The sequence below is a fragment of the Archocentrus centrarchus genome, chromosome 5, assembly GCF_007364275.1.
Source record: "Archocentrus centrarchus isolate MPI-CPG fArcCen1 chromosome 5, fArcCen1, whole genome shotgun sequence".
In the NCBI taxonomy this organism is placed as follows: Eukaryota; Metazoa; Chordata; class Actinopteri; order Cichliformes; family Cichlidae; genus Archocentrus; species Archocentrus centrarchus.
In genome coordinates this window covers 18204360-18231633 of record NC_044350.1, presented here as the reverse complement: position 1 = coordinate 18231633, position 27274 = coordinate 18204360, and the positions used below count along the sequence as shown (strand labels likewise).

Here is a 27274-nt window from a genome sequence, read left to right as displayed (position 1 = left end):
GTAGCTTACTGAGCATTGCTTAGGGGTTAATGTCTACATGGTCAGCATTTTTAAAAAAATGCAAACAATATTTCAAGCTCATATATTCTTCATTTCATGGTGAAGCTGCTGCATTTTTTAAAAATCAATTTGTGATGTTGTCTAACAGAAATACAATTTTTGTGTCTCTCTAGAGAGTTTTTTTTTTTTTTTTTTTAATGTTAAGACTCATCACTGGAATTTCAATCCCATAATCTATTTTAACTGCAGTTTTTAAATATGCAAAGGCCTGACATTGATTCAATTAAGAGATAGTTCTTGTCATTTTCTTAACAGTACGTTACTGGAACGGCACCACCATCTAAAGCTTTGTTTGGAAGATGCTCACATTTGATATTTTGCTCACATCCTGAGCATACGAAGAAGCAGCAGCGATCACTGTCTGACATTACACCACCATAGGAGAATTGGAGCACACAGAGCTGACATCAGACCTCGTTCTGCCCCTGTTGCCCCCGTGCCACTCCTCATCTTCCTCACTTATAGGATTGAGCCTCCCATTCTGCTCCAGCTGATCTTTAGGTTCCAGGAAGACTGCGTGTCTGTAGAGGAAACCTCCACTTCCTACTCTCTCTTGCCCTCTCTCCTCATGTGCTTGAGAGAGACTGACAGTTGAGGAGTGGAGGCTCTCTTTGGTGTCATTTTTGTCCATGTTCTGACCTGGACAACAAGCGCAGCGACAGGGTGTGAGAAAGAGATAGATGAGCACCATAATGAGACTGACCAGACATGCTACAAGGGTGGTATAGGCTGTTTTAAGATTCTCCAGACCACTGTTCATGGTGGCATTAAACACCACCACAGTTACATGCAGTGTCTCATTGAACGAATCACTTGTAGCATAGCAGGTGTAGACCCCTGAATCTTCTAACTTCAGGGGCCCAATCCGAAGGGTGCTGGTGTGGTTTTCTGGAGCCTGTGTCATGTTTCCTGGCAGCGCCCATCTCGTCACCATCTTCTCCTGTCTGGTGTCACAGTCCAGTACCAGGAACTGGTCCAGATAGGCTTCTTTTTTAAAAAATTTGACCTCGCTGCAGTTCAGATACTTCCTGGTCAGATCCAGTATGGCCATTTTTTCCTTCTGCTGGCCTGGTATCATACATGTGTGGCTGCTCTTGAAGTCAGTGGAAGGGCTGAGCTCTCTGAGTTCCCAGTGTGCCACCAGTTCATACAACTCACAGCTGCAGGTCAGAGGGTTGTTGTGAAAGTACACACCATTCTTAATCCTGGCAGGCAGGACCCGAATCTCATCCAGGGGCAGAGTTTTAATTCGGTTGGAAGAAACATCTAGTAGTCTAAGGCTTTCCAGCCTGCCTCGCTCCTTCACCAGCTCTAAGGGGATGCGTGTGATCTGGTTGTGGCTCAGATAGAGCCTCTGCAGGCAGCTGAGACCAGAGAAGGCAGAGCGATCTATTTCAGAGATGTGGTTGTTATAAAGCAGCAGCACCTCCAGTTGCTCCAGTGGCTCAAAGATGTATTCCTCCAGCAGGCGGAGGCCATTAGAGGAGAGGTCCAGGTAGCGAAGCTTTCTCACATTCACGAATGCCTCAGAAGAGAGGAACGTGAGGTTGTTATTGCTGAGTAGCAGGCTTTGCAGTCTGTTGAGACTGATGCTGGTCCACTCAGCATGCAGTCTGGTGATGGAGTTGAAGCTGAGGTCCAGAACGGCTGTATTTTTTGGAAGCAGGTTGGGAACATTTGTTAGAGTCTTCATGGAGCAGCTGATGATGTTGCTGGTGCACAAACAAGTCTTCTGACAATCCAGGGGGCTTCGAATTAACTGCCCACTGGCTCTCATTGCTGGTAACAGTAAAGTCAGATGCAGAATAAAGCAGCTCCGTCTTCCTAACACTGCAACGGGAGCAGGCCAAGAAAAGCTGATGGAGCCCACCATCGTGCCAGGACTGTACACTGCAGGGACGCTGGATGTTCACTTAATTTTCACAGTGGAGAATCATGAATCTGTAATGACACATTGTGCCATGTGATCAATAAATCTGCTGTCAGTACATAACATGAGATGATAATGATGCAGAGTTTAATGGTATTAAAGCAACCCATGCTCTAATGCAGAGAGGCGTGGTGCATTTGAGAAGCTGGATGATCAAAAAGTTGCTGGTTGTCGGCAAAAATGTTTTTAGTATTACGTCATATCATAGCACACAATGAACAATAAACCAGGGTAATTAATCAGTGTGTCAAATTAATAATAAAAACAGTCTGAATAGCCTAAAATATAACTAAATGTCTGTTTTAGTCGTTTCCCTGATATCCCATTATCAAAGCATCTCACATTTGTCCCACCAAAAGGACGCGATACTGTTTTACCTCGTTTTTTTTTTTCCTCCCGGTTTCTAAAGATCCGAAGGAGAAGTCCTTAGCAGTCCAGTCTCGGAGAGGATCAGGACGGATGCGTCCTCTTCATCTTTATCATCGGCGATCAGCGAAGCCGCAGCAGTCAGCCACCGTAACGTGAGCTACAGGCGAGCGCACTTTACGGTCCGGCTCAAAATGACCGGAAGAGCCCCGTCTGCAATCCTCACTGGTGAGAAAAGGAAATGGAACCATCTGATAGCTGATCTGATGTGAGGGGTGCAAACGGCAGTGTGTGTGTGTGTGTGTGTGTGTGTGTGTGTCACATTTCTTCTCTTGCTGTCTGTCTCTCTCACTTACAGTCACTAGCTGATTCAAAGATACAAAACTGAAGTGTAAAAAGAAAAACAAAACAAGCACCCAGCCTGATCGCCGGAGGACTACACTCTGAGCAGGTGCACTGACAGCCTAGTAAGATGACAGCTAAGATATGAAAGCATTAACATTTCAGCATCTTTATCAAGGTTGATTCAAGAAGTCAGACTTGCTTGAAAATTTTGAAATTTGGACTTGTGTAATAGTTTTCAAAGTTTTTCTTTTGACATTGGCTGCTTTGTCACTTGTTTTCAGGCCAGTTTTTATAGCTGACCATTTTTAAGGGGATTTATTTATTATTTGTACGGTGGCTGACAGGCATGAAATATTTCGGTGCTTTTTTTTTTAACTGAAAACTTAGTGTATCGCAGGCATAGTGTGCAGCGCGTCCTTAAAAATTTTGGGGAAACTGAACAAGAGGAGGACAAAAAAATGTCACATTTTATTCTGTTTTTTTTTTTTATTAGTTTGTTTATATAGTTGCCTGTTTTTATATAGTATTCTTTTGCTATATATAAAAAAAGGATGCTGCATGCATGCTTTTATTTGTAAAGTTATCACTTCTTACTGCACCTTCCTAATCAAGGAAATGATCAACACCTGCTCAGTCACCTGATATGAGATGGGAGGTCAGCACAGTCAGATTTTAGATTTTGTTGTTTTTTTAATGCCCTGGGTTCATTTTATTGTAAACGAATGGAATGTTTTTGACCGCTACTCTGTATCTTATACTCCTTGGTTACTACTTCCTCTTATTTTTTCAGCTGCTCTCCACCCCATGGAAAAAGACCTCCCTTTCCCTTTTGACATCAACCCCGCCCCCCCCCCCCCGAAAAGTATCTACAGGAGATACACAGTATCTGAAAGGCATATCTTTAAGAAAATCCACCATTGACCTGACACAGGAACCAAGAGATGCATCTGACCCTTTTTCACAAGTGGCAATTGTAAACATGATCAGATGTTTTTTGCTACATCTGTGGATGTTTCACTACATCTAAACAACAAGAAAACATAACAGATTTTGTGAAAAAGGCATATTTTGCTTATTTTGGTGTGAAATTGGGCAACCGAGACAAGCCATGGGCACTTCATTCAGTTTTCCGGGTGTGTGCCAAAAACCTCCGAGCATGGACTAAGCGCAGGGGTGCCCAAACTCCCGGCCCGCGGGCCGCTTCCAGCCCCGCCCTTACTTCCGGTCCGCGAATTTATGTCAAAAATAACATACAATTTGGCCCTTTAAGTTACTTTTCTAACATTTCGCTTAAGGTGAAATGCCAAAAAAGCAACTTAAAGGGCCAAATTATACGCTTTTTTTTTTTTTTTTACATCAATTCGCTGACCGGAAGTAGGGGGCGGGGCCGGGAGTTTGGGCGAAGAAGGAAGAGCTTGGGTTCTGGTATGGAGGGAGTCACAGAATCACTTTGATGACTGCTACCTCTGTTCAGTCAGCTTTTCTGGATACAGTTCCAAAACAAAATCATCTATCAGTTACCTTAACCTACCAGCAGCATTGAGACCTGTACCACATTCAAATGAAATACCACCTCCCATTTTGATTAGATTAGTTCATGAGAAAGAGAGAGTCTGATGATGTTTTGTCTCCAGATACACAATATTCCAATGATGAGGACTAGCTCATCTGTCCCCCAGTTATTCACTCAGCCAGAGTTAAATTACTTACTGATCTGGAGATTTGGATCTGCCAAAGGAAGTGGCAGAGTTGCTTGGGTGTGAAAACCTCCTGGCTCCAGGAACCAAATGCTCTTTTTTTAAAGGCACTGTGAGAAGGATCTTATTCCATTCTTTGAAATGAATGATGACTGTCTATTGTGCTGATGCTGAAGGTCTTTTGGGTGCAATGGGTCGCGAGCATGATGCAGATGAGTGGAGGCTGTTCGCTGACAGCTAAAATGTGTCCTACTGCATAATGACAATTACTTTGCATCCATGCCAACTGGTCATTAAAAGAAATGTTAAAAGAAATATGCAAATTGAGAAGCTGAAATGCAATGAGCACGAATGGATCATATGTAATAAAAACAATGGCTTCACATTTTGTAACAAAACTGTGATTGAATATTTTCACTGGTCATCATCAGTGAAGTAGGTAATATCAACCACATTTCTGTAAAGTAGCAGAAATTGTATTTGTTGTAAGTCATAATGGAGCAATGATTCCAAGTTTAACATTTTTTTGGTTCAAACTGTCATCTATATATATGGAGGAAGTCAGGAGAGACTCACAAGAGTGAGCGTCCATAACCATCTGTGAAACACGGTGGAGACTCTGTCATGGTTTGGGGCTACAAACCCCAGTCAGTGGTGTTGGAAATCTTTTGAACATAAAAAAATGCCATCAGATTTTGATCCACCATGCAGTACCATCTGGAAATATGTCTGTGTAGATTCTCAGTTATCCAGGTCATAGTAGTCTCTGGAGCTTGAAAAAGGCGACTGGACTTCTTTTTGTTTCTTGAAGACGTTTCACCTCTCATCCGAAAGGCTTCTTCAGTTCTCAACCAAATGGTGGAGAGACCCAGGTATTTAAACCCCTGTGGGCGTAGTCCCCTGGAGGTGGTTATGACCCTCTATTGATCATGTGCTTGAACACATGTGCCCAGGTGTGAAGGGGGCGTGGGTCATATTTAATCAGTGGTTTCAGTTGAAACCAACTTAGGACTCCGCTCCATTGTTTCCTGTGGCCTATTGAGGTCACTGGAACAAAGGTGTGAATGGGGGTTGAGACGTCTGGGAAGGGAGCTCAGGACAGCACTGTAAGCGGGGGAAAGTTGGTGACGTAATCCACCTCCTCTGTTCAATGATGGTTGTTCACAGTGGACATAGATGGCTTCTTTCACTCCTCTTTCAAACCATCTGTTTTCCCTGTCCAAAATGTGGACATTGGCATCCTCAAAAGAGTGCCCTTTTTCCTTCAGATGCAGATGTACTGCTGAATCTTGTCCTGTCGAAGTGGCTCTTCTATGTTGTGCCATTCGTTTGTGAAGAGGCTGTTTGGTTTCACCAATGTAGAGGTCCGAGCACTCTTCACTGCACTGAACAGCATACACTACATCGCTGATCTTGTGTTTGGCGGGTTTGTCCTTGGGATGAACCAGTTTTTGTCTTAGGGTGTGACTTGGTTTGAAGTATACTGAGATGTCATGCTTGGAGAAAATTCTTCTGAGTTTCTCTGACAAGCCTGACACATATGGGATGACAATGTTGTTCCTCTTGTCCTTCCCATTCTCTGTAGTTTGTGTTTGGCCTTCATTCCTGTGCATCTTAGCTGATTTGATGAAGGCCCAGTTGGGGTAACCGCATGTTTTGAGGGCTTTCTTAATGTGTGTGTGTTCCTTATGCTTCCCTTCTGCCTTAGAGGGAACACTTTCCGCACGGTGTTGTAGGGTCCTGATCACCCCAAGTTTGTGTTCCAGAGGGTGGTGGGAGTCAAAGAGGAGATACTGGTCTGTGTGTGTGGGCTTCCGGTAAACTTCAATGTTGAGGCTTCCATCTTCCTCGATAAGCACCGCACAGTCCAGGAATGGTAACTTGTTATCTCTGGTGTCCTCCCTGGTAAAACGTATGTATTTATCCACTGAGTTAATGTGACGAGTGAAGGCTTCTACTTCTTGGGTTTTGATTTTGACCCAGGTGTCATCTACATATCTGTACCAGTGGCTAGGTGCCATCCCTTTGAAAGAACCAAGAGCTTTACTTTCCACTTCCTCCATGTAAAGGTTGGCTACAATGGGAGACACTGGGGAGCCCATGGCACATCCATGCTTCTGTCTGTAGAATCCATCATTGGAGAATTCCCCCGCTTACAGTGCTGTCCTGAGCTCCCTTCCCAGACGTCTCAACCCCCATTCACACCTTTGTTCCAGTGACCTCAATAGGCCACAGGAAACAATGGAGCGGAGTCCTAAGTTGGTTTCAACTGAAACCACTGATTAAATATGACCCACGCCCCCTTCACACCTGGGCACATGTGTTCAAGCACATGATCAATAGAGGGTCATAACCACCTCCAGGGGACTACGCCCACAGGGGTTTAAATACCTGGGTCTCTCCACCATTTGGTTGAGAACTGAAGAAGCCTTTCGGATGAGAGGTGAAACGTCTTCAAGAAACAAAAAGAAGTCCAGTCGCCTTTTTCAAGCTCCAGAGACTACTATGACCTGGATAACTGAGAATCTACACAGACATATTGCCTTGCACTTTGGGAGGAACACCCTTCAATTGGTGCGGGAGTATGAAAGGGACTCAAGAAAGCTAGCGGACTACAGGAACCACCTTCGTTTCAACTTGAGATGCAGACAGTCCAGACTGGTTCCCAAGAGTTTGCACCTTGGGTCCACAGTAAAAGGACATAGAGCTGACCAAATTCTATGGAGAGCACAGAACCACCTTTTAAGTGAAAGGATAAGACAGGTCCATTTCACCATAGATGCACTCCAGAACAAAATCCACCAGACTCAGCAGAAACTCTCATCACTCTTACCTCACACCATCGCAGAAGAAGTTTCTACATTTGTGGACAAAGCCCAGCTCGCACAACACATCAAAGGCAAGGAAAGACAACTACGTAAATTTCAAACTCTGCAAACCAAGGCATACCATTCATCTGTTAACAAACAGGACGACACGATAAGCAATGGAAACCAAGGAAAGTGGGTGAAGAACCTATCAGACAGGGTCCTCACCAAACCAGAAGAAAATGTGCTAGCCAAAGGACTCAACTTTGCCATAGCCCCACAACAGCTTCCTATAGTAGACCTCATCACAGCAACAGAAACCGCTATAAGAAATAACAAACTTTCTCATCCTGTAGCAGAACAGATCAGGATGAAAGTTTCAGCCACCCTCTCCAGTGCAAGACTTCCTCCATCCAACCTCACCATTCAGGAGAAGAAGGCCATCACAGCCCTAAGCAAGGATCAAAACATCACCATACTGCCAGCCGACAAGGGGAGGTGCACGGTTGTGCTGAATTCATCGGATTACCACAACAAAATTACTACACTCCTCAGTGACAACAATACTTATGAGGTCTTGAGACGTGATCCCACAAGCAACTACAAGAAAAAAGTTGTTTGCTGCCTGCAACAACTTGAAAAGGAAAAAGCCATTGACCGCCCCACTTACTACCGCCTGTACCCTGGAGAAGCCACTCCATGCATTTATGGACTCCCAAAGATCCACAAAGAAGGAGTCCCACTTCGACCCATTATCAGCAGTATAAACTCGGTCACCTACAACATTTCCAAACACCTCGCCACCATCTTATCACCGCTTGTTGGCATCACACCCCACCACATTGAAAACTCTACAGATTTTACTAACAAGGTCCAGAATCTTGTACTGGATCCAGATGAAACCATGGTGTCCTTTGATGTGGTTTCACTTTTCACTTGCATACCCACAACTGAGGCAGTGGAGACCGTCAGAAGACGACTACAGGAAGACGATTCCTTACTGAACAGAACCAGCTTCACCCCAGATCAGATTTGTGCACTTTTAGATCTCTGCCTTACCACAACATATTTTAAATACAATGATGGATTCTACAGACAGAAGCATGGATGTGCCATGGGCTCCCCAGTGTCTCCCATTGTAGCCAACCTTTACATGGAGGAAGTGGAAAGTAAAGCTCTTGGTTCTTTCAAAGGGATGGCACCTAGCCACTGGTACAGATATGTAGATGACACCTGGGTCAAAATCAAAACCCAAGAAGTAGAAGCCTTCACTCGTCACATTAACTCAGTGGATAAATACATACGTTTTACCAGGGAGGACACCAGAGATAACAAGTTACCATTCCTGGACTGTGCGGTGCTTATCGAGGAAGATGGAAGCCTCAACATTGAAGTTTACCGGAAGCCCACACACACAGACCAGTATCTCCTCTTTGACTCCCACCACCCTCTGGAACACAAACTTGGGGTGATCAGGACCCTACAACACTGTGCGGAAAGTGTTCCCTCTAAGGCAGAAGGGAAGCATAAGGAACACACACACATTAAGAAAGCCCTCAAAACATGCGGTTACCCCAACTGGGCCTTCATCAAATCAGCTAAGATGCACAGGAATGAAGGCCAAACACAAACTACAGAGAATGGGAAGGACAAGAGGAACAACATTGTCATCCCATATGTGTCAGGCTTGTCAGAGAAACTCAGAAGAATTTTCTCCAAGCATGACATCTCAGTATACTTCAAACCAAGTCACACCCTAAGACAAAAACTGGTTCATCCCAAGGACAAACCCGCCAAACACAAGATCAGCGATGTAGTGTATGCTGTTCAGTGCAGTGAAGAGTGCTCGGACCTCTACATTGGTGAAACCAAACAGCCTCTTCACAAACGAATGGCACAACATAGAAGAGCCACTTCGACAGGACAAGATTCAGCAGTACATCTGCATCTGAAGGAAAAAGGGCACTCTTTTGAGGATGCCAATGTCCACATTTTGGACAGGGAAAACAGATGGTTTGAAAGAGGAGTGAAAGAAGCCATCTATGTCCACTGTGAACAACCATCATTGAACAGAGGAGGTGGATTACGTCACCAACTTTCCCCCGCTTACAGTGCTGTCCTGAGCTCCCTTCCCAGACGTCTCAACCCCCATTCACACCTTTGTTCCAGTGACCTCAATAGGCCACAGGAAACAATGGAGCGGAGTCCTAAGTTGGTTTCAACTGAAACCACTGATTAAATATGACCCACGCCCCCTTCACACCTGGGCACATGTGTTCAAGCACATGATCAATAGAGGGTCATAACCACCTCCAGGGGACTACGCCCACAGGGGTTTAAATACCTGGGTCTCTCCACCATTTGGTTGAGAACTGAAGAAGCCTTTCGGATGAGAGGTGAAACGTCTTCAAGAAACAAAAAGAAGTCCAGTCGCCTTTTTCAAGCTCCAGAGACTACCATCTGGAAAGCAAAATTTTCCAGCATGACAATGATCCCAAACACACTGCCGATGCAGTAAAAGAATGCCAGGATAGAAAAACACACAATGGAACACTATCAGTCATGGATTGGCCTCCCAAAGCCCAGACCTCAACATTATTGAAGCCGTCTGGGATCATTTTGACAGAGGACAGAACAGAAAGCAGCATCCAAAAAATTTCAAATGTCCTTCAAGAAGCCTGGAGAACTATTCTTGAAGACTAATTAAAGAAATTGTAAGAAAGATGCCTAAGAGAGCTAAGGCTGTGCTGATTAATAAATGTAGGCAGACCAAATATTGACATTCAAGCTTGCTAGAATTGTACAATCTCTGGTTTTGTCTTATATAGTGCATTTCTATGTATGTTTGCACATGTTTCAATAAATCACTGCACCCATTCCCCATTTTTCCACCAAAATATAGATAAATTGGGGCTCAAGACTTTTGCACACTACTGTATTGTTCCTAAAGCAAAGGGTGTTGGTCATCAGAAATGGTTTATTTTCTTCTTCACTTTAAGGTAACTTGACTTGTGAGAGCTCATTCAGTGCTATGATGCCTTTAGTAATGAATCCCTTTTTCCTAGGTTGTCCAATACTCTGGTGAAGGACAGTCCACTTGTGTGGGTGAACTGCAGCAGCTCTGGACATGATGCGCATACAGTAGCATATGAGGAATCAATATGGGAAGTTCAGAGCACAGCACTCCATGTGTTACATCTAGCATCAGGCAGGCGCAAATAAAGCAGGAAAAATAGCAGGCACACAAAACCTTCCAAAGATGCACTGCTCAAGGAAGCTTTGTTCTACTGTAACATGCATGCAAAGAAACACTTTGACAAACTGGTACTGAAAACCGTCCTCTATTCTGATGAGGTCATTGCAGTCATTTTCAAGACTGTGATTTCACAGGTAAACCTCAGGTGTAACTGATAATAAAGGCTGCGCTTAACGCTGTGGTTTTTGCATTACTTGTGCTAGCTGACTTGAATAGCTTAAAGGGAACTGTGCCATCACTGATGCTATTAATTAAACTTGCAGTTTCCAACTCATGATGAGTCAATATGCTGGAAGAAACCTCAGACAGAACCAGGCTCAGGGAGGGGCAGTCATCAACTCAACTCATGTTGACATAATCTTTTGATTTGAGACATAATCTTGTAAGGATGTTTTTTGCTGTTGTTGTTGTTTTTAAAATTGAAACTGCTTCCAAAAGTTGGGTGATGTTTCACATCCAGATCCAATTTAGAATCACCAGTTAACCTAATGTGCATGTGTTTGGACTTTGGGAGAAAGCTAAAGTACCACACACACGCACAGGAGATTCAAACAAAGAATATTCATGCTGTAAATATTCATGACAGCACTAATCACTGCGCCATAGTGCTGCAGAGAAAAAACACAGTCTACCGGTTAGGGAGATGCGCACAAAACAGCATCAAAACATGAAAACATGAGCGTGAGATTTAGATTTGATTGAATTTTGTGTGATTAAAAACAAAAAGTTGGAGACACAAACTCAAAAATTATGCAAGGTCTGCCATCTGTCAGCGTCACTGTGCATGCTCGGAAACACTGACAGGTAGCAGTGCCAAAAAGGAGGAAAGTGAATAAAGATGAGAAGTTGTGACATCAGTTGGGATCAAAAGGCTTGACGTGCGACACTTGATGGTGACCTACAAATCTTTGATCAAAAATTTTAAACTGTGACAAGAACTCAGGGCAGGATGTCAGTGCACAGTGTAGTCACACAGTGATGTTGCATCGGAGTGTAACTGGACTAAACTGAAATTGAAACCAATTGTAGCATGTTTCTCAACAAACTACAGAACTGGCAACAACGCTACACACAGAAATGCTCATGCAGATTAGTCATGCCATCAAGGCCCGGCAGCTATGACTAGAATTCTTGTTTCCATGTTAAATAAATCAATTAGATTTACCTGCTGAAGAATCATGGGATCTTGATCTGACTGTCAAGTACTACAGTGTCTCGAGTCATACTAAATAAAATAATTCACTTAATAATGTTGATGTATGCAATATGCCAATCATTCATTAGTAATGAATGATAAAAGCAATACATAATGCATACAGATTAAATTAAGAGTAAATTCTAATAAATAAATAAGTAAGCAAATAAATGCATAACCTCTCCTTCCTTTGCCCTTTCACCTTTTCCTTTTATCCCACTATGGAAAATAGCTTGTGCTTTCAACGGTGCCATAAAGGTGTCCAATCTTTCAATAAGAGGTCAATAAAATATTTGCTCAAACAAATGAACTGAATGTGAGGGAACAGGTCTTCCTTATTGAATTTGGATACAAAGTTAATGATAGTGTGCATTTCCAGTAATTTACACACATGTCATCATGCTTTATGTGCTTCCTTACTTTCTGGCCCGAATCCAGCTGCTGTTATGCTGTAGCCTCTGGGTATTCTAGTTAAGTCTGAAATCAGTGCAAAAAACCCAGAATCTATTCCAGTGATCATCTTTATTGTGGTGCCAAAACTCCTAATTAAGGTTAAGGAGTTAAAGTTTGGCATGTTCAGCAGAAGCACATGGGCTGCTTTGGAGATGATCTACTGTATTATTCACAAATATTGAGACTGAAACTAGATTTAAATGCAACAAAAATATTGCACACTGACAATCATATCCATCCATGTAGATAGTCTGTGTCCTGCAACCTCAGTGACTCCTGCTCAAAGCTGTTTGAAATGTGTATTTTATAGTTAAAATCTCAACAGCTAGAAGATTCTGAGTTTGAACCTCCTGGTCAGCTGGAGCCTGTGTGACAAAGTCTGCATGTTCTCACTGTACCTGTGTTATGGGAATGTAACACCTGTGTGCATTTTCTGTGGTTGCTCTGATTTCTGGTTGTCCTGCCATGGGTCAGTGTTAGGTAAATTGTCCATTGGTGTGAATGCACACATTGCATTTTCTTCCTCCGCTCTGTGTTTGCCCTGTGGTGTCCAGGGTGTGTCCCGCCTCTGCCCCTATCATCACGTGGGATAGGCTTGGGGATAGGTTTGTGCTTGTGGTGTAGTTTTAGTATAGATAGTATAGATTTCAGTCAGACACTTAAAAATCTTCTTAACAAATCACTGATAATTATTTTCCTTACTAATGAATCCATGGTAACTGTGTTTGTCTGATTGATCAAACACTTAAAAGTCCTTCAAAGCCTGACAAAGAATAGAACCACCAGAGATAACGTTATCTGTGTCAAGTACAGGTTCCGAACAAGCAGAGACAAATTAAAGGGAAAATCTTGAATCCTACAGTGAAGGAAATCTGGGGCTCTGTTATGCTGTGGGGGGATGTTATGTTCAAACTGTGTTTACTTTAAAGTGAAGGATCACGGCACATCAGTACACTGTCAGTTGTTCTGTGTGATCCTCTTTATCCTGTGATGAAGTTGTTCTATCTTAGTGGGAGTTGTCCTCTTCAGGAAAACAGTACCTCTGTCAACAGGACTCCAGGGGGTCACTGATAGGTTTGATGAACACAAACGTCATGTTAATCCCAACCTGTTTAAGATTTTGACCCTTTGTGTTAGGCAGCCATCCCCTCTGCCATCATTAAAACACCAAATGACTGAATTCCTCTGGAAGAATCATCCTTCCAGTAGATGCCAAGATGCATAGAAGCTGTTGTGGTTTTGTTTGGTGGTTAATGTTGATATCCTTTAAAAAATGACTTAGGCCATTATTTTAAGAGGGTGACGAAGTGAAACCTACAGTAAAATTATTGTAAAAATAACTACCGGTAAATGCCTGTCCTGTTTGTCTATTTGAATATGTGCTCCTTTGTCTGTATTGTTTGTGTATTTTTAAGTATTGAATTTCCTCAAGATCCAAGGTGTTGTAGTATTTTTAGAGATCTATCACAGATGCTTATTAAAATAGAAATGTGCCTCTCACTTAAAAAAAAAAGTGTCCTTTTTGGAGATATTACTGTACACTCTTTACACCGAGTGCAGCAGGGAGCTACTGTAATACAATGCACAATACAGTGGACATACTGCCACCATCTGGTATAAGCAGCATGTTCAGGGGCCTGCTCAATGAAGCGCATGTGCTTGTCTGCATAACTTTTCAGCTCCACTCACCAGCTACACAAATAACTCAGCCTGCGTCTTACAAAAGCCTGACAAAGATCCACGTGAATGGAGAAATTAATGCACTTCATTTTTCCTTTTTTACATTCATTGCCACCAATAAAGCAACATCACTTCATACAATTCTATTGGCTCAACTTTGATTTTGATAGTTCATTAAATTACTTTAACAAAATGAACAGCCCTTACTCAAAGTAAAGTCACGATACCACATTGAAAAAATAATCCTGCATCCAAAATATTACTCATGTAAAATAAGTATCAATAAAACTAATTCTTAGGCAAACACTGGTCCATTGGAGTGAAGGTATTCCGAGCAGCATTTAATTTTGTTGCTACTGTGGAAAGGGCTAATTTTGAATACTTGCTACACTTCATTAGGTATACCTGATTTGAGTGACTCTGAATGTGGTGCAGTATTTCAGAAACTGCTGATCTACTGGGATTTTCCCACACAACCATCTCTGGGATTTACAGAGAGTGGTCTGAAAAAGAGGAAATATCCAGTGAGCTGCAGTTCTCTGGGTGAAAAGGCACTGTTGATGTCAGAGGAGAATGGCCAGACTGCTTTGAGCTAAAGGAGGCAACAGTAACTCAAACAGCTACTTGTTAAACGCATGCAGAAGAGCACCTCTGAATACACAACACATCAAAGCTCGAAGCAGATGGGCTACAGCAGCAGAAGCCCTGTCAACTAAGAACAGGAAACTGAGGCCACATTTCACACAGGCTCACCGATACCAGACAAAAGACGATTAGAACAATGTTACCTGGACTAATGAGTCCTGATTGCTGCAACATTTGGAGGTTGAGTCAAAATTTGGGAAGAATTTAGATCCACCCTCCCTTCTATCAATGGTTCAAGCTGCTGCTGGTGGTGTAATGGTGTTCTTTTGACACACTTTGGACCCCTTAGTAATTGAGCATGTTTAAACTGCACTGCTTACTTGAGTATTGTTGCTGACCATGTCCATCCCTTTATGACCGCAGTGCACCCATCAGAATAATGCACAGTGTCAGAAAGCTCAAATCATCTCACACTGGTTTCTTGAACATGGCAATGAGTTCACTGTACTCAAATGGTCTCCACAGTCACCAGATCTCAATCCAATAGAGCACCTTTGGGTTGTGGTGGAACAGGAGATTCCCATCAAGGATATGAAGCTGACAAATCTGCAGCAACTGTGTGATCCTACTGACTTGTTTCTGTCTTATTTAACCTGGAAAAATATATTTCATAAACTGTTAATTTTGTGTGTAAAAGTAACTTTGAAAAATACTGGATATTTAAAAACTCACAATAGTTCCATCTGAAAGTAGTGAGGTAGAAGTATAAAGTAGAATAAAACAGTAAACTCAACCATGTACTAGTCACAGTATAAATGAAAAATGATTGTGGCCTTGCTTTCCTTTATGCAGGGCAAATTATCTTACATTTAGTAAACACACCCACACACAGCGATATACAAATGTGAGTACTGATTGTGCAACATATTAAAAATATCAATAAAGAAAATGATTATTTATCTGTTTTACCAGTAAAGTAGGGAATGTGTGTGCATTAAATGCACTGGTTACAAGTGTTCATGGTTACAAAGATGCATAGTGTTCAATGGCAAAATAAATATAATCACTAAACTTTCCACCACCAGAGGCACATGTAGGTGTTTATGCTAAACTTTCTGAACACTCCTACAAAAGAGTTACAGTAAAATCATAACAGAGGAAAACACATCTTCATCATATTAAAAACATACTGCACGTTGCAAAATTGGTCGATATATGTCTCTGCATTACAGCAGCTCCAGAACCTGCCTGATAGTAATTCAATAGTTACTAAATTTAGTGGAAACGTTCACTGTTTAGCTCCCAGGGGTGCAGCCAACACCCCCCCCCCCTCCGCCCAAAAAAACAAAACAAAAAAAACCAACTCTGCATCCTAATATGTTTGACTGTGTGCTCTGATATAAACCTTCCTCCCCAAGAGTCTCCAAGGCAACATTCACCACTGAAGTCTTTTTCTGCATCAGTCCACGACATTTAGACTTTTACAAGCTACCTGAAAATGTGACAAGACAGATGCTTGTTAGACATCTGTAAAGACTCTGCATCCTTTAGTCAGGTGTTGTGCAGCTCGACTGAACACAGTGCTGGTTAATGTTTGCCCCTGCCTTGGTGCACCCATAGAAAAAGTGAATTTGAATTTGAGTTGATTGTTTGTGTAGGCTGCGGTAATTATGTTTTGGTAAATGTAATGGAAGGATTTTTCTTTTTTATTTCTGAGTGCTGCTGTTATTTGCGCATCCATATCTATGGGTAGTTATTATTGGCAGTAGGGGCTCTCTGGGGTTATTGCAAGCGGCCTTTGCTATTTCTGAGTGCGAATGTGGAGTCTATTTTTCAAGGTTGCCATGGAAACCATTGTATTTGTGGTGGCAGTGATTGGTGCTGCCGGCCGAGCAAGACTGCTATTTTTGTCGCGAGTCAACACCTGATATGCACACTCTCTCTGTCTCTCACACATGCGCACGCGCGCGCACACACACACACACACGCACGCACACGCACACGCACACGCACACACGCTCAGGTGAACATGCCTGAATACAGATGCAAGCAGACAGTTCCACTCACACAGTGCACAAAACCACAGTGCATACCTGCAATGTTGATTCCCTCATGTGTAGTGTTTGAGAAGTGCTGCGTGTTACACAAGCATGTGTATGTTTCGCATCCTTCCTCAGTGCTACCAGGCATCTTGATACAGCTTCACCATGACAACAGTAGTAAGTGTCGTCTATGAAATCCCTCCACCAAAACTGATCATGTGTCCTTATGTCCTGTAACGCTGCTTAGTTTTATTGGGTTTTTTTTTTTTAAGTATTGGCCGGAAGAAGCAGATGATGGTTAACTTGTATTCAGTTGTGTAACTCACAGAAAATAATGTTACTGTGATATATGATGTATGTATTTGAGTTGTGAGGCTGTGGACAAAAACACCTTTTTACACATCCTGAAATCAGAATGGCTTTGTGATGAGTACCGGGCTGTAAATAATGCCAAATTCTTACTGTAGATATCAATATGCCGCCATGAATCTGTCAACAGCGGTTTCTTGGTGAAATGGTGAAAAATGCCAATCAGAAGTGTCTGACACCGCGCCACTCTCGCCAATCCTCTGCATCTATTCCTCATCACAGGGCAATAAATACACTGATGTGGAAGACAGGTTTACCAAACCAGAAAACCTCAATTCTCACAGCGAATAAACCAGTGGCATTATCATAATAGGACTATTAGTGAACTAGTTTAATCTATAAATGCATGAGAGGTGCTGCAAATTAAAACATGCTTTTTAATGGTCAAAGAAGACACCATTTCCATGAAATGCAAATCTTATGTGTGTAATCATGGGAGACCTTACAAATGCAAATGAAAAACACCCCAGGACTCAACAGCTTTATGCCCACTCCTTCAGTAGAGTAGCCTTATCCACAATAGCCCGGATTTCATTGTCCTCCGCAGACAGAGCAGTGAGGATGGACTCTATGTGAAAAAGATCACCGTGGCAACAGGAGTCCCAGTTTGAGGAGCTGGGATGGATAGAGGCTGAGGCCTGGCCTAATCAATGCCTCACTGTCTCAGCAAATCTTAGACTGGAGGGCGTTTTAATCTGTAAAATTACAAACTGAAACATTAGGGGCTGACAACAATAAATAAACTGGTAAAACTGGTAGAGGTGCAAGAGATAAAGGATTGGATATGAGAGGAAGGAGCGCATGCAAGGATTTATGAATCTTAACAGGTCACTTGGAGGTCATCTTTTCCAAGCTAGCAGCTGTATAAGGATGTAATTTCCACTACACACCAAAAAATATTTTTAGACAGAGATAAACAGAGACAGAGATGGACAGAGATTTTTTTTTTTATATCACTGATAGTAGGCAACAAAATTTGCAATACTTGCAATATTTCCCCCCTTCTAAAGTCCACCATAGAAGGTAGAATTTAAAACAGTCAGGCTCAGCACTGTAGTTTTACAGTGGGTCAGTCAGGGTATACTTAACTAATCATAAAGTTGCACAACAAGCTAAAAATTCATATTATCAGCCACTGGACTTTGTACTGTATATTATATGGGCAACACATACCATTAGCAAGGCAATTTTTTGACCATGGCTGCATTGGAATATAGTAACACTGAACATGATAAAGTTTTAGCTTTGATCAACCCTTTAAATTAAGCTACTAGTGGTGTCAACTGCGAAGTCAGGGGACAGCCAAATCTATTGCTATTATTCTCTGAAGACCATCTTTACCAATTTTTGTGGCAGTGCAGCTGAGACACACCAAGCCACGCACTGTTTAAAAGACTTTTATAATGCTGCTGCAATGGCATTCCTTCATTTTTGAATGCTCGGTTTGAAATGACAGTAAGGGCATTAGGACCCTGTGGAGACAGCAGCTCCGGTCCTGTTTCTCACTGCCTCCTGCTCCATCTCTGCACTGTGTGTGAGTGGAGGGGGAAGGCAGAGAGTGAGCTGGTGTCTTTGCAAGCATTTACATCAGCATCATTTCAGAAAAAAACCTCTGCTGCCACATCTTGTTGTCAACTAGGGAGAAGGATGCACAAGGCAGATCAAGGGATGGGGTAAGAAACAGGCTCTTACAGTGGGAAGTACCTCAGCAGCATTCTTTTTAAGGTACAGTGATTGATTTCCACTGTGTACCTCAGCAGTGGGAGCTAAACCAGGATTCCATCCTCAGACCCCAAAGCAGCAGACAACTGCTCTGATTCAGGTATATTATGCTCTCTGCCTTTTTCTCTCTGTCTTCCCATCATACTCCCCGATACTCACCACATTTTCCTCGCTTGTTCTCTCACGCTTCCTGTAATCTGCTTGTTATCCAGCACTAACTGCAGGAAATTTAATCTAACTGCATACTGATATATAGAATAACAGCCTTGCTTATTAGAATGGATGTAATACATTAATAATTAACATATAAATGAGTAGGCGGCAAGGCATGGCCAAACCAGGCAGGAGGGTTAAAGTGAATTGAGGGTACCCTTATGTGTGGTATACAGACGCTGCTCAGTGTGGGCAGTCATTCATAGGTGATGAGAGAGGTTAGAGCTCAGTTTTTACTTGAACGTGGATTCTTGTCACTGAAAATGGGACACAGAGCATCCCGGGGCTTTTACTACATCTGTGAATTCATACCAGCAGGCAAAATGGGTTTCAGTCAACCGTGTCTGTTTATTTCTGTGCACAGGTAACATGCTAACAATCTCCTCAAACTGTGAATATCCTCAGGTTTTCCATTTGAAGCGCTAAATTAACTCATATTAAATGGTCAGGGCTTCCTTAGTGGCAGACATCACACTCTGTAAAATCACAGACCTTCATACAGGCTTTCCACAGTCTACGGCTGTGTTTTGGTTTTTTTGCTAGAAAAGATAATCATAAACATTCATGTTAAACTCAAAATATGCATATATATTTGAAGTAAATGCTCTCATGGCAGGTGTAGATGTGATGGAAAAGGCCTTTTAGCTATTCAGTGTTAGTACTGGTTTAGGTGAATTAGCTCATGTATAGACAGGATGTTTGCTTGAAAAGTATTTATGCCCTCTTGCTGCTGATTTATTGCTGACCTTGTTTACCATAGTATAAAAAAAATAAATTAAAAAAAGTTATCTAATTTTGTAGTTATTGTGATAATTATTGTCAACATTGAAAACCAAATAATGCCATATGACATTATTATTTGCTTTTAGATGTGGCCTAAATCTACTGCATGATGACTTCTCATTTTTCATTCATTTTAATCACTCAGTTCCTACAGCATGTTGCTATAAAGGTGCCAAATGTCCATGCCTTGAATAATGAATACCTAATAGAGTTGACTGGTTTGAGGGCTGGCTTTGGATTACCTTATCAGTGAGATCGTCTTAACAGAGATTTCAGAAGCTAAAGAGGATTTTTATAAAACTCCATCTAAGTAAGTTAATCTTGATGGTAGTCGGGGCAAAAAGGGAAACTCAGCATGAGCAACTGATTGGAAGGATTAGTTCATATAACTGAGAGTTGCAAATTAGAGATCTCTTATGATACACTACACACACAGGCTCACATGCACTCACGGTTACTTACTCTCTCTTCTTCTTATTTTAGGGCGGGTTTGTGACCGCTGGCAGTCAAGAAGGCTGTCTAAATGGACAGGAATCAGAAAGTCTAAACCTCCTGACTTCACAGCAACATCTTCTGGACTACAGGGGAGCGTCTGACCTCATTTTCAAGCCATTGTTTTCTGACCACATTTCCCTGGCTTTGAAGGATGGGTGATGGGCATGTGACTGATCCTGCCCGCCTGCCTCATCCCACCCTTCAATGGAGCCAATGTGGAACTCCTCCCACACGCATCCACAGCCTACATCCAACATGTCTGCCTCCTCTCTGCCTGAAGGCTGGGCTCTGTCCCAGTCGTTAGCCCTGCTGGCGATGCTGCTCATGGATCTGCTGGCTGTGGTGGGTAATGTGGCTGTCATGGCGGTCATTGCCAAGGCCCCGCAGCTCCACAAGTTTGCCTTTGTCTTCCACCTGTGTGTGGTGGACCTTCTGGCAGCCCTGGTGCTGATGCCCCTTGGCATGCTCTCAAGCCGCGCCTTCTTTGGGGAGGCCCTGTGCAGGAGCTACCTCTTTCTCAGTGTGTGCCTAGTCAGTGCTGCCATCCTCTCTATCTCTGTCATCAATGTGGAGCGTTATTACTACATCATACATCCGATGCGCTATGAGGTGAAGATGACCATTGGCCTGGTAGCTTCAGTGCTTGTGGGGATATGGGTAAAAGCTCTGGCCATGTCTGCTCTGCCGCTGCTCGCTTGGTTACTGCAGGGTGGAAAAACTCCTCTCCTGGAGAGTAGTGGGGTTGACGGAGGAGGTGGAGGTGCGGTCCCATCTCCCCCTGCTCAGGGTCATAGGCGCTGCTCACTTCACTGGACAGGGGGAGGATCAAACCGCTTGGCCTTCATGGTCCTCTTCACTCTGGTGTATTTTCTGTGCCCACTGCTGGTGATTCTTGTTGTGTACTGCAACATGTTTAAAGTGGCCCGGGTAGCTGCAATGCACCACGGCCCACTGCCCACATGGATGGACACACCTCGTCGCCAGAGGTCAGAGTCACTCAGCAGCCGCTCTACAATGGTTACCAGCTCTGGGACAGGTACTGGAACAGGCAGAGGAACTCCACAACGCCCTTTTGGAGGAGGAAAGGCTGCAGCAGTGTTGGCAGCAGTAGGTGGGCAGTTTCTTTGTTGCTGGCTGCCCTACTTTACTTTCCACCTATATTCAGCACTGGCTGCCAGCCCTCCGGCCACACTGGCCTCTCTGGAGGAAGTGGTCACCTGGATTGGCTACTTCTGCTTCACGTCCAATCCCTTCTTCTATGGCTGTCTGAACAGACAGATCCGAGAGGAGCTGGGCAAGCACCTGCCTTGCCTGTTTCGTCGAGCAGGAATTGAGGTGGAGGACAGACTACCCAGCCGTGAAGGATCCATAGAGGAGAATTTCCTTCAGTTTCTTCAGGGCACTGGCTGCAACTTGGATCCTCAAAACTCTCATAGCACTTCCAGCCCCAAGGGTGAGGCCTGCTGCCCCGTGGCTCAGTCACAGCCAGCTGAGCCCGCACATCCCATTCCCATTGATTTCCGTATCCCAGGACAAATTGCGGAGGAGACTTCAGAGTTTATTGAGATTGAACAGGCGAAAAACAACCATATATATACAGACAGTTGACTTTTTAATGTCTCTATATTATGAAAATAAATTTCAAGAAATACAGTGTTTCAGGAAAACACGTTTCTCTATTTTTCTTGAAAGCTGTCCACCAGGTAGCTAAGACCATTTTAAAGACTTATAATTGTATCTTTGGATCACTGCACTTTGCCTCATCAGTCAACAGTCATGGTGGTACAGTTAAATGCAGATGTATTACAAACTGTTGCTTGTGAACAGGGACGTTACTGCTATATTTTTTTTTTTAAAAAAGGCTGTAATTTGGCCTTCAGCTCAGCTCTGTACAGTAAATGACTCATTGAATTACTATTTATGTTATTTAAGTTTTTTTGATAAATGAAAGAAACATTCATTTGGTGTTTGAATCTATGAAGTTTTGGGAGAAAATTTTTTAGAGAATTTCTTTTGATCTCGAATTAAGGAACGCTTGCTCAAATGCACTGGCTCCCTCTGAAATCACTACTTTAATATTGTGCAGTTATGTCCTGCCATTAGATAAATTGCCTCTAGCATACAAATATGAAGATTAAACAGTTCCACGCACCACTTGTCATATATTTTAAATCTTTCGTAAATTACTGCAAGAAAAGTAATGTTAAATAAGAAAGCAATAAAAACACAACATTATGTTGAACAATAGTTGGGGTTTTGTCAGTGACAATGGCAGTTTTAAGCCAATCTGATGATAGTAAATGTGTACATATTGTTGCCTGACCGCTCATAGATTTGGTACAAGCTGTTTACAGAAAAACTTTCCTTGGTGCTTGTTCAAACACATCCACTTTACGATGTAACTCATCTTTAGGTTCACCCTGCTTCCTGACATGTGGTGTATCTATCAATGTATTTGGAAATGGATCTAAAAAAACAAAACAAAACTGCATTCTCTTGATGCACTGCCACAAATTCAGTTGTGATTCCCTTCTTTACATTGTTTAATGTACTAAACTCTAAGTTATGTTCAGTAAAACTGTGTAAGTTTGGGTTGTGTATGTCACTCAGCACAAGCATTTTTACATGATGACTTTAATTATTTGTAAATGAATCAATGACAAGGAGGCCAATGTATTTTGACAGGTGCAGTAACTGCCTTCTTCTTGTTCTTCAGCTGTGAGAATCTAAGGAGAATATATCCAGATTCTTTTGTTTTTTTTTACTACCCTGATTCTCTTCAGGTTTTTTTGTTTTGTTTTTTTTTAAGTACCTCAGTGCAGGAAATAATATTTCCCTGTCATGCACAGCTCCATGTCAAATAAGACTCCTGCACATCACTTTAATGTTGTAAGAAGAACAGAGCTGACAGAATTTGCTTGTTGAGGTTTTAATAATAGAGTTGGTTTTTCAGCTTAACTATGAGTTGAAATGGTATTTTATAGGAAACTGCAAGAGATAGATATGTGTGAAAATGACTGATTAAAATAAAGAGTCTTTCTTATGTATTGTGGAAACAGGGTTTTTAAGATATTTTTTCAAAGGCTGTTTAGTGACAAGGCCAACGTGACACCTTCTTTTTTATCACGTCTAAATATCCCAAACTGTGAATGATGTTGAATGTTTGTGTAAGGATTTTCACTTCTTCAGAGATTGTTTTTTTATGCTGTGGTGAAGATAAAGAATGACTTCCACTGTACAACAACGACATGAATGTGTTAAAAAAAAAAAAAACATGGTTAAAGCTTAAGCAAGAGATTCTGTTGTAATAAAGAGTTTCTATGTTTGTAAAATATTTTGGATGCATTCCCATAATTTACCTGCAATGTGAGGCTTCTGCCAAGATTATCAGTATTAGCACAATATACACTTGCCAGCCACTTCATTAGGTACACTTGTTCAACCACATGTCAACTCTAATGTCTAATCAGTCAATCAAAAGGCAGCAACTCAGTGCATTTAGACAGGCAGGCATGGTCAAGACGACCTGCTGAAGTTCAAATGGAGCATCAGAATGGGGAAGCTGACTGAAGTGACTTCATTCAGCAGCTCTCTGGGTGAAAATGTGTTGTTGATGTCAAAGGAGAATGGCCAGACTGTTTTGAGCTGAAAGGAAGGTAGCAGTAACTCAAATAAAAATACACTACAACAAAGATAAGCAGAAGAGCACCTCTGATTGTACAGCACATCAAACCTTGAAGCAGATGGGCTACAGCAGCAGAAGACCACACCAGGTGCCACTCCTGTCAGATAAGAACAGGAAACTGAGGCTACAATTTAGAAGATTTAGAAGATGGGAAAAAATGTTCCCTTGTCTTTGAGTCTCGAATTTGTTGTAAGCCACATAAAAGCATGGATCCATCCTGTCCTTCATCAGTGTTTCAGGCTGCTGTTGGTAGTGTAATGATGTGAGGAATATGTTTTCGCACAGTTTAAAAAAAAAAGGTTTATGCAGCTTTTTTTTTTAAACATTTAATTAGAAAAATCATGGATAACAACAATAATTATATTTTAGCATTAAAAACATCATTTTGATTAAGCGCTTGCTGATACTGGTGGATTAACCATTACAGAAACATAAAAAGAGAGGCTCCTTTGTCCCTGCAGCGATTAGGTTTTTAAATGATTTGTTGTGATTTTATGTATGTTGTCATGTTATACTTGTTTGTTTTGTTTTTTTAACTACTGGCTGTGGAACAAATTGCCCTTAGCGGATAGTAAAGATTTTTGAACTTTAATTAAACTGAATTGAAAAAACACACACACATAACATATATAAAAATAACAGCGATATGAAGTCTAAACAAATACATCCTGCTACTCTTTAGTGCTGTGTGTGATTGCTCAACAGGCCTCACACTTCTATGATGGACCTCAGTCAAACCGCCCCCAGCTTCGGCAGGCTCTGCCATCCCCATGGCAATTATTACCTAGAGACATTTTTCTAGGCTGTAGTGGGTGGTAGGAGGAGCTTACTCTATTGGGAATCCAACATGACACCCCTGTCTGTGACTTCTTAAAATATATTCTCTACCCTACATCAGAGCTGACATTTGGTTTTGTTATGTTATCATAATCTATAGAGATGCTTGTGTGAATACGCCATATTGTAAATCGGAATGACCCTCTAAAAATGGCTTTATTAGTTATTTCTGTGAAATCTTGGCTTACTTTACCTTATAATCTATCCAGTTAGAACATAACAAAAATGTTATATTCTTGTTATATTAAAGAAAGAAAGATTTGGCTAAGTACTGTGGCTCGGTACAGGCACACAGTGGAGGATATTAATCATCATCCTAGGTAATCGGTTGCAAGTCATTAAATCAGCCCACTCAGAATGGAACACTGTAGATTACCACTTTAACATGATCTACTAAATTATTATAAATCTTATCTGGTGGGTAATAAAGGCCAAAGGTTTCAGTTTCTGAAATGTTGGACTTTAGTCTTAAATACCTTGAGTCACCCAGCACAGTATGCTGATGTTTTCCTATTTTAAGCCTGTTTAAGGTGTCGGGGAGTCTTTCTATTTGCTTTTGCAGACTTACTTATTAAACTAGAGCATATTAACTTAAACAAGCCTTCAGTAAAACTTTAGGAAACTAGGTTTTATATTTCACAACTACTTTAAACACTAGTGTGTAAATAATATTATGACCACCTGCCTAATATTGTGTTGGTTCCTCTTTTGCTGCAAAAACAGCCCTGACCCATTACGGCATGGACTCCACTAGACCTCTGAAGGTGTGCTGTGGTATTTGGCACCATGTTGTCAGCAACAGATCCTTTAAGTCCTATAGAGCCTCCATGGATCGGACTTGTTTGTCCAGCACATCTCACAGATGCTCGATTGGATTGCAATATGGGGGATTTGGAAGCCAAGTCAACACTTCAAACTCATTGTCGTTCTCCTCAAATCATTCCTGATCCATTTTTGCTTTGTGGCAGGATGCATTATCCTGCTGAAAGAGGCTGCACCCATCAGGGAATACCGCTTCCATGAAAGGGTGTACATGGTCTGCAACAATGCTTAGATAGGTGGTACATATCAAAGTAACATCAACATGGATGGCAGGACCCAAGGTTTACCAGCAGAACATTGCCCAAAGCATCACACTGCCTCCACCGGCTCCCATAGTGCATCCTGGTGCCTGATGTTCTCTGGGTAAGTGATGTACATGCACCCACATGATGCTTAAGAAAATGTGATTCATCAGACTAGGCCACCTTCTTCCCTTGCTCTGCGGTCCAGTTCTGATGCTCACATCAGTGAGCCTTGGTTGTCCATGACCCTGTTGCTGGTTCACCACTGTTCCTTCCTTGGCTCACTTTTGATACATACTGACCACTGCAGACCGAGATCACCCCACAACAGCTGCAGTTTTAGAGATGCTCTGACCCAGTCATCTAACCATCACAATTTGGCCCTTATCAAACTCTCTCACATGCTCACACTTACCCATTTTTCCTGCTTCTAACACATCAACTTTGAAGAAAAAAATGTGTACACTTGTTCCATAATATATCCTACCCACTAACAGGTGCCAGGATGAAGAGATAATCAGTGTTATCAACTTCATCAGTCAGTGATCATGTTATGCTTAATTGGTGTATCTCATCAGCAATCACATGACAGCATTTAGACATGTAGATATGGCCATGATGACCTGCTGTAGTTCAAACTGTGCATCAGAATGGAGAAGAAAGGTGATTTAAGTCGATTTGAATGTGGTACGGTTGTTGGTGCCAGACAGGCTATTCTGAGTATTTCAGAAACTGCTGATCTACTGGAATTTTTCCACACAACTATATCTAGTAGTTACAGAAAAATGATTTTAAAAGAGAAAATATCCTGTGAGTGTCAGCTCTCCGGGTGAAAAAGTGTTGTTGATGCCAGTCATTATAGGAGAATGGCCAGACTTCTCTGAGTTAATGGGAAGGCAACCATAATTCAAATCACTCTGAAGGAGTGGAATGTAGAAGAGCATCTCTGAAAGCACAACACATCAAACCTTGAAGCAGATGGGCAGCGGAAGACCACACGGGGTACCACTCCTTTCTGCTAAGAACAGGAAAATGAGGCTACAATTCACACCAAAATCAGACAACAGAAATTTGGAAAAATGCTGTCTGGTCTGATGAGTCTCAATTTCTGCTGCCACATAAAGCATGGAACCATCCTGCTTTGTATCAGTGGTTCAGGCTGCTGCTGGTAGGTATTAGCAAGGTGTACCTAAAAAAGTGGCCATTGGATGTGAGTGGTTAAAAAGAGCTCCACCTGGATAACAAAACATGAAACTAATACTGTCCGCAGTGAATGCTGCATTTTTACACTTTGATGACGTTTCTTAAAAGATCTGCAAAAATCAGAAAGGCACTTCCCCCCCACCACAGTGTTTTTGTAACATCTGGTCACCTTTTGGCTGTTATTCACCAGTAAATTTCCCTCATTTTAAATACAGTTGGTGGAGATAAGCTCTTATCAAACCTTATCTTAACACGCGTGGAAACACCGTTACTTCACTGTGAACTTCAGGACCTTTGTACCCTCTCTCAGCGGCTCCTTTAAAAACAATGCTTCGTTCTTCTTTGGAGTAAACTGAATTAACCTCGAAACAAAAGCTGAGTAGAGGAAACACTGAATAATACCTCTGGTAAGTCTTTCCTAGCTGGACCTATTTGCCGTCACTGACGTTAAATAACTACTTTTCTCTTTTATGGGTTATCCCATTAT

The 27274-nt window shown here is 42.0% G+C and overlaps 3 protein-coding genes across 3 annotated transcripts in view; 2 read left to right on the top strand and 1 right to left on the bottom strand.

Moving 5' to 3' along the window:
• Positions 1-416: 416 nt before the first annotated feature.
• On the bottom strand, positions 417-27272 carry LOC115779887 (amphoterin-induced protein 1-like). Its single transcript, XM_030728776.1, has 3 exons — positions 27190-27272; positions 2368-2581; positions 417-2001 (listed from the first exon to the last, which is right to left on the bottom strand). The coding sequence occupies exon 3, from the start codon at positions 1931-1933 to the stop codon at positions 428-430; it is 1506 nt and encodes a 501-aa protein (XP_030584636.1). The 5' UTR covers positions 1934-2001; positions 2368-2581; positions 27190-27272; the 3' UTR covers positions 417-427.
• Positions 20203-21606, top strand: LOC115779888 (G-protein coupled receptor 61-like). The gene has a single exon (XM_030728777.1). It carries the CDS (start codon positions 20203-20205, stop codon positions 21604-21606), a length of 1404 nt encoding a protein of 467 aa, XP_030584637.1.
• The window catches only part of ampd2a (adenosine monophosphate deaminase 2a), a 32517-nt gene continuing 32207 nt past the window's right edge, over positions 26965-27274 (top strand). Inside the window, exon 1 of the mRNA XM_030728772.1 lies at positions 26965-27194. The gene's annotated coding sequence lies outside the window, so the exon portion shown is untranslated. The remainder of the gene's footprint in view (positions 27195-27274) is intronic.

Coding starts and splice junctions, on each gene's coding strand:
- LOC115779888 (XM_030728777.1), top strand. CDS start 20,203: ATGGAGCCAATGTGGAACTCCTCCCACACGCATCCACAGCCTACATCC.
- LOC115779887 (XM_030728776.1), bottom strand. CDS start 1,933: ATGGTGGGCTCCATCAGCTTTTCTTGGCCTGCTCCCGTTGCAGTGTTA.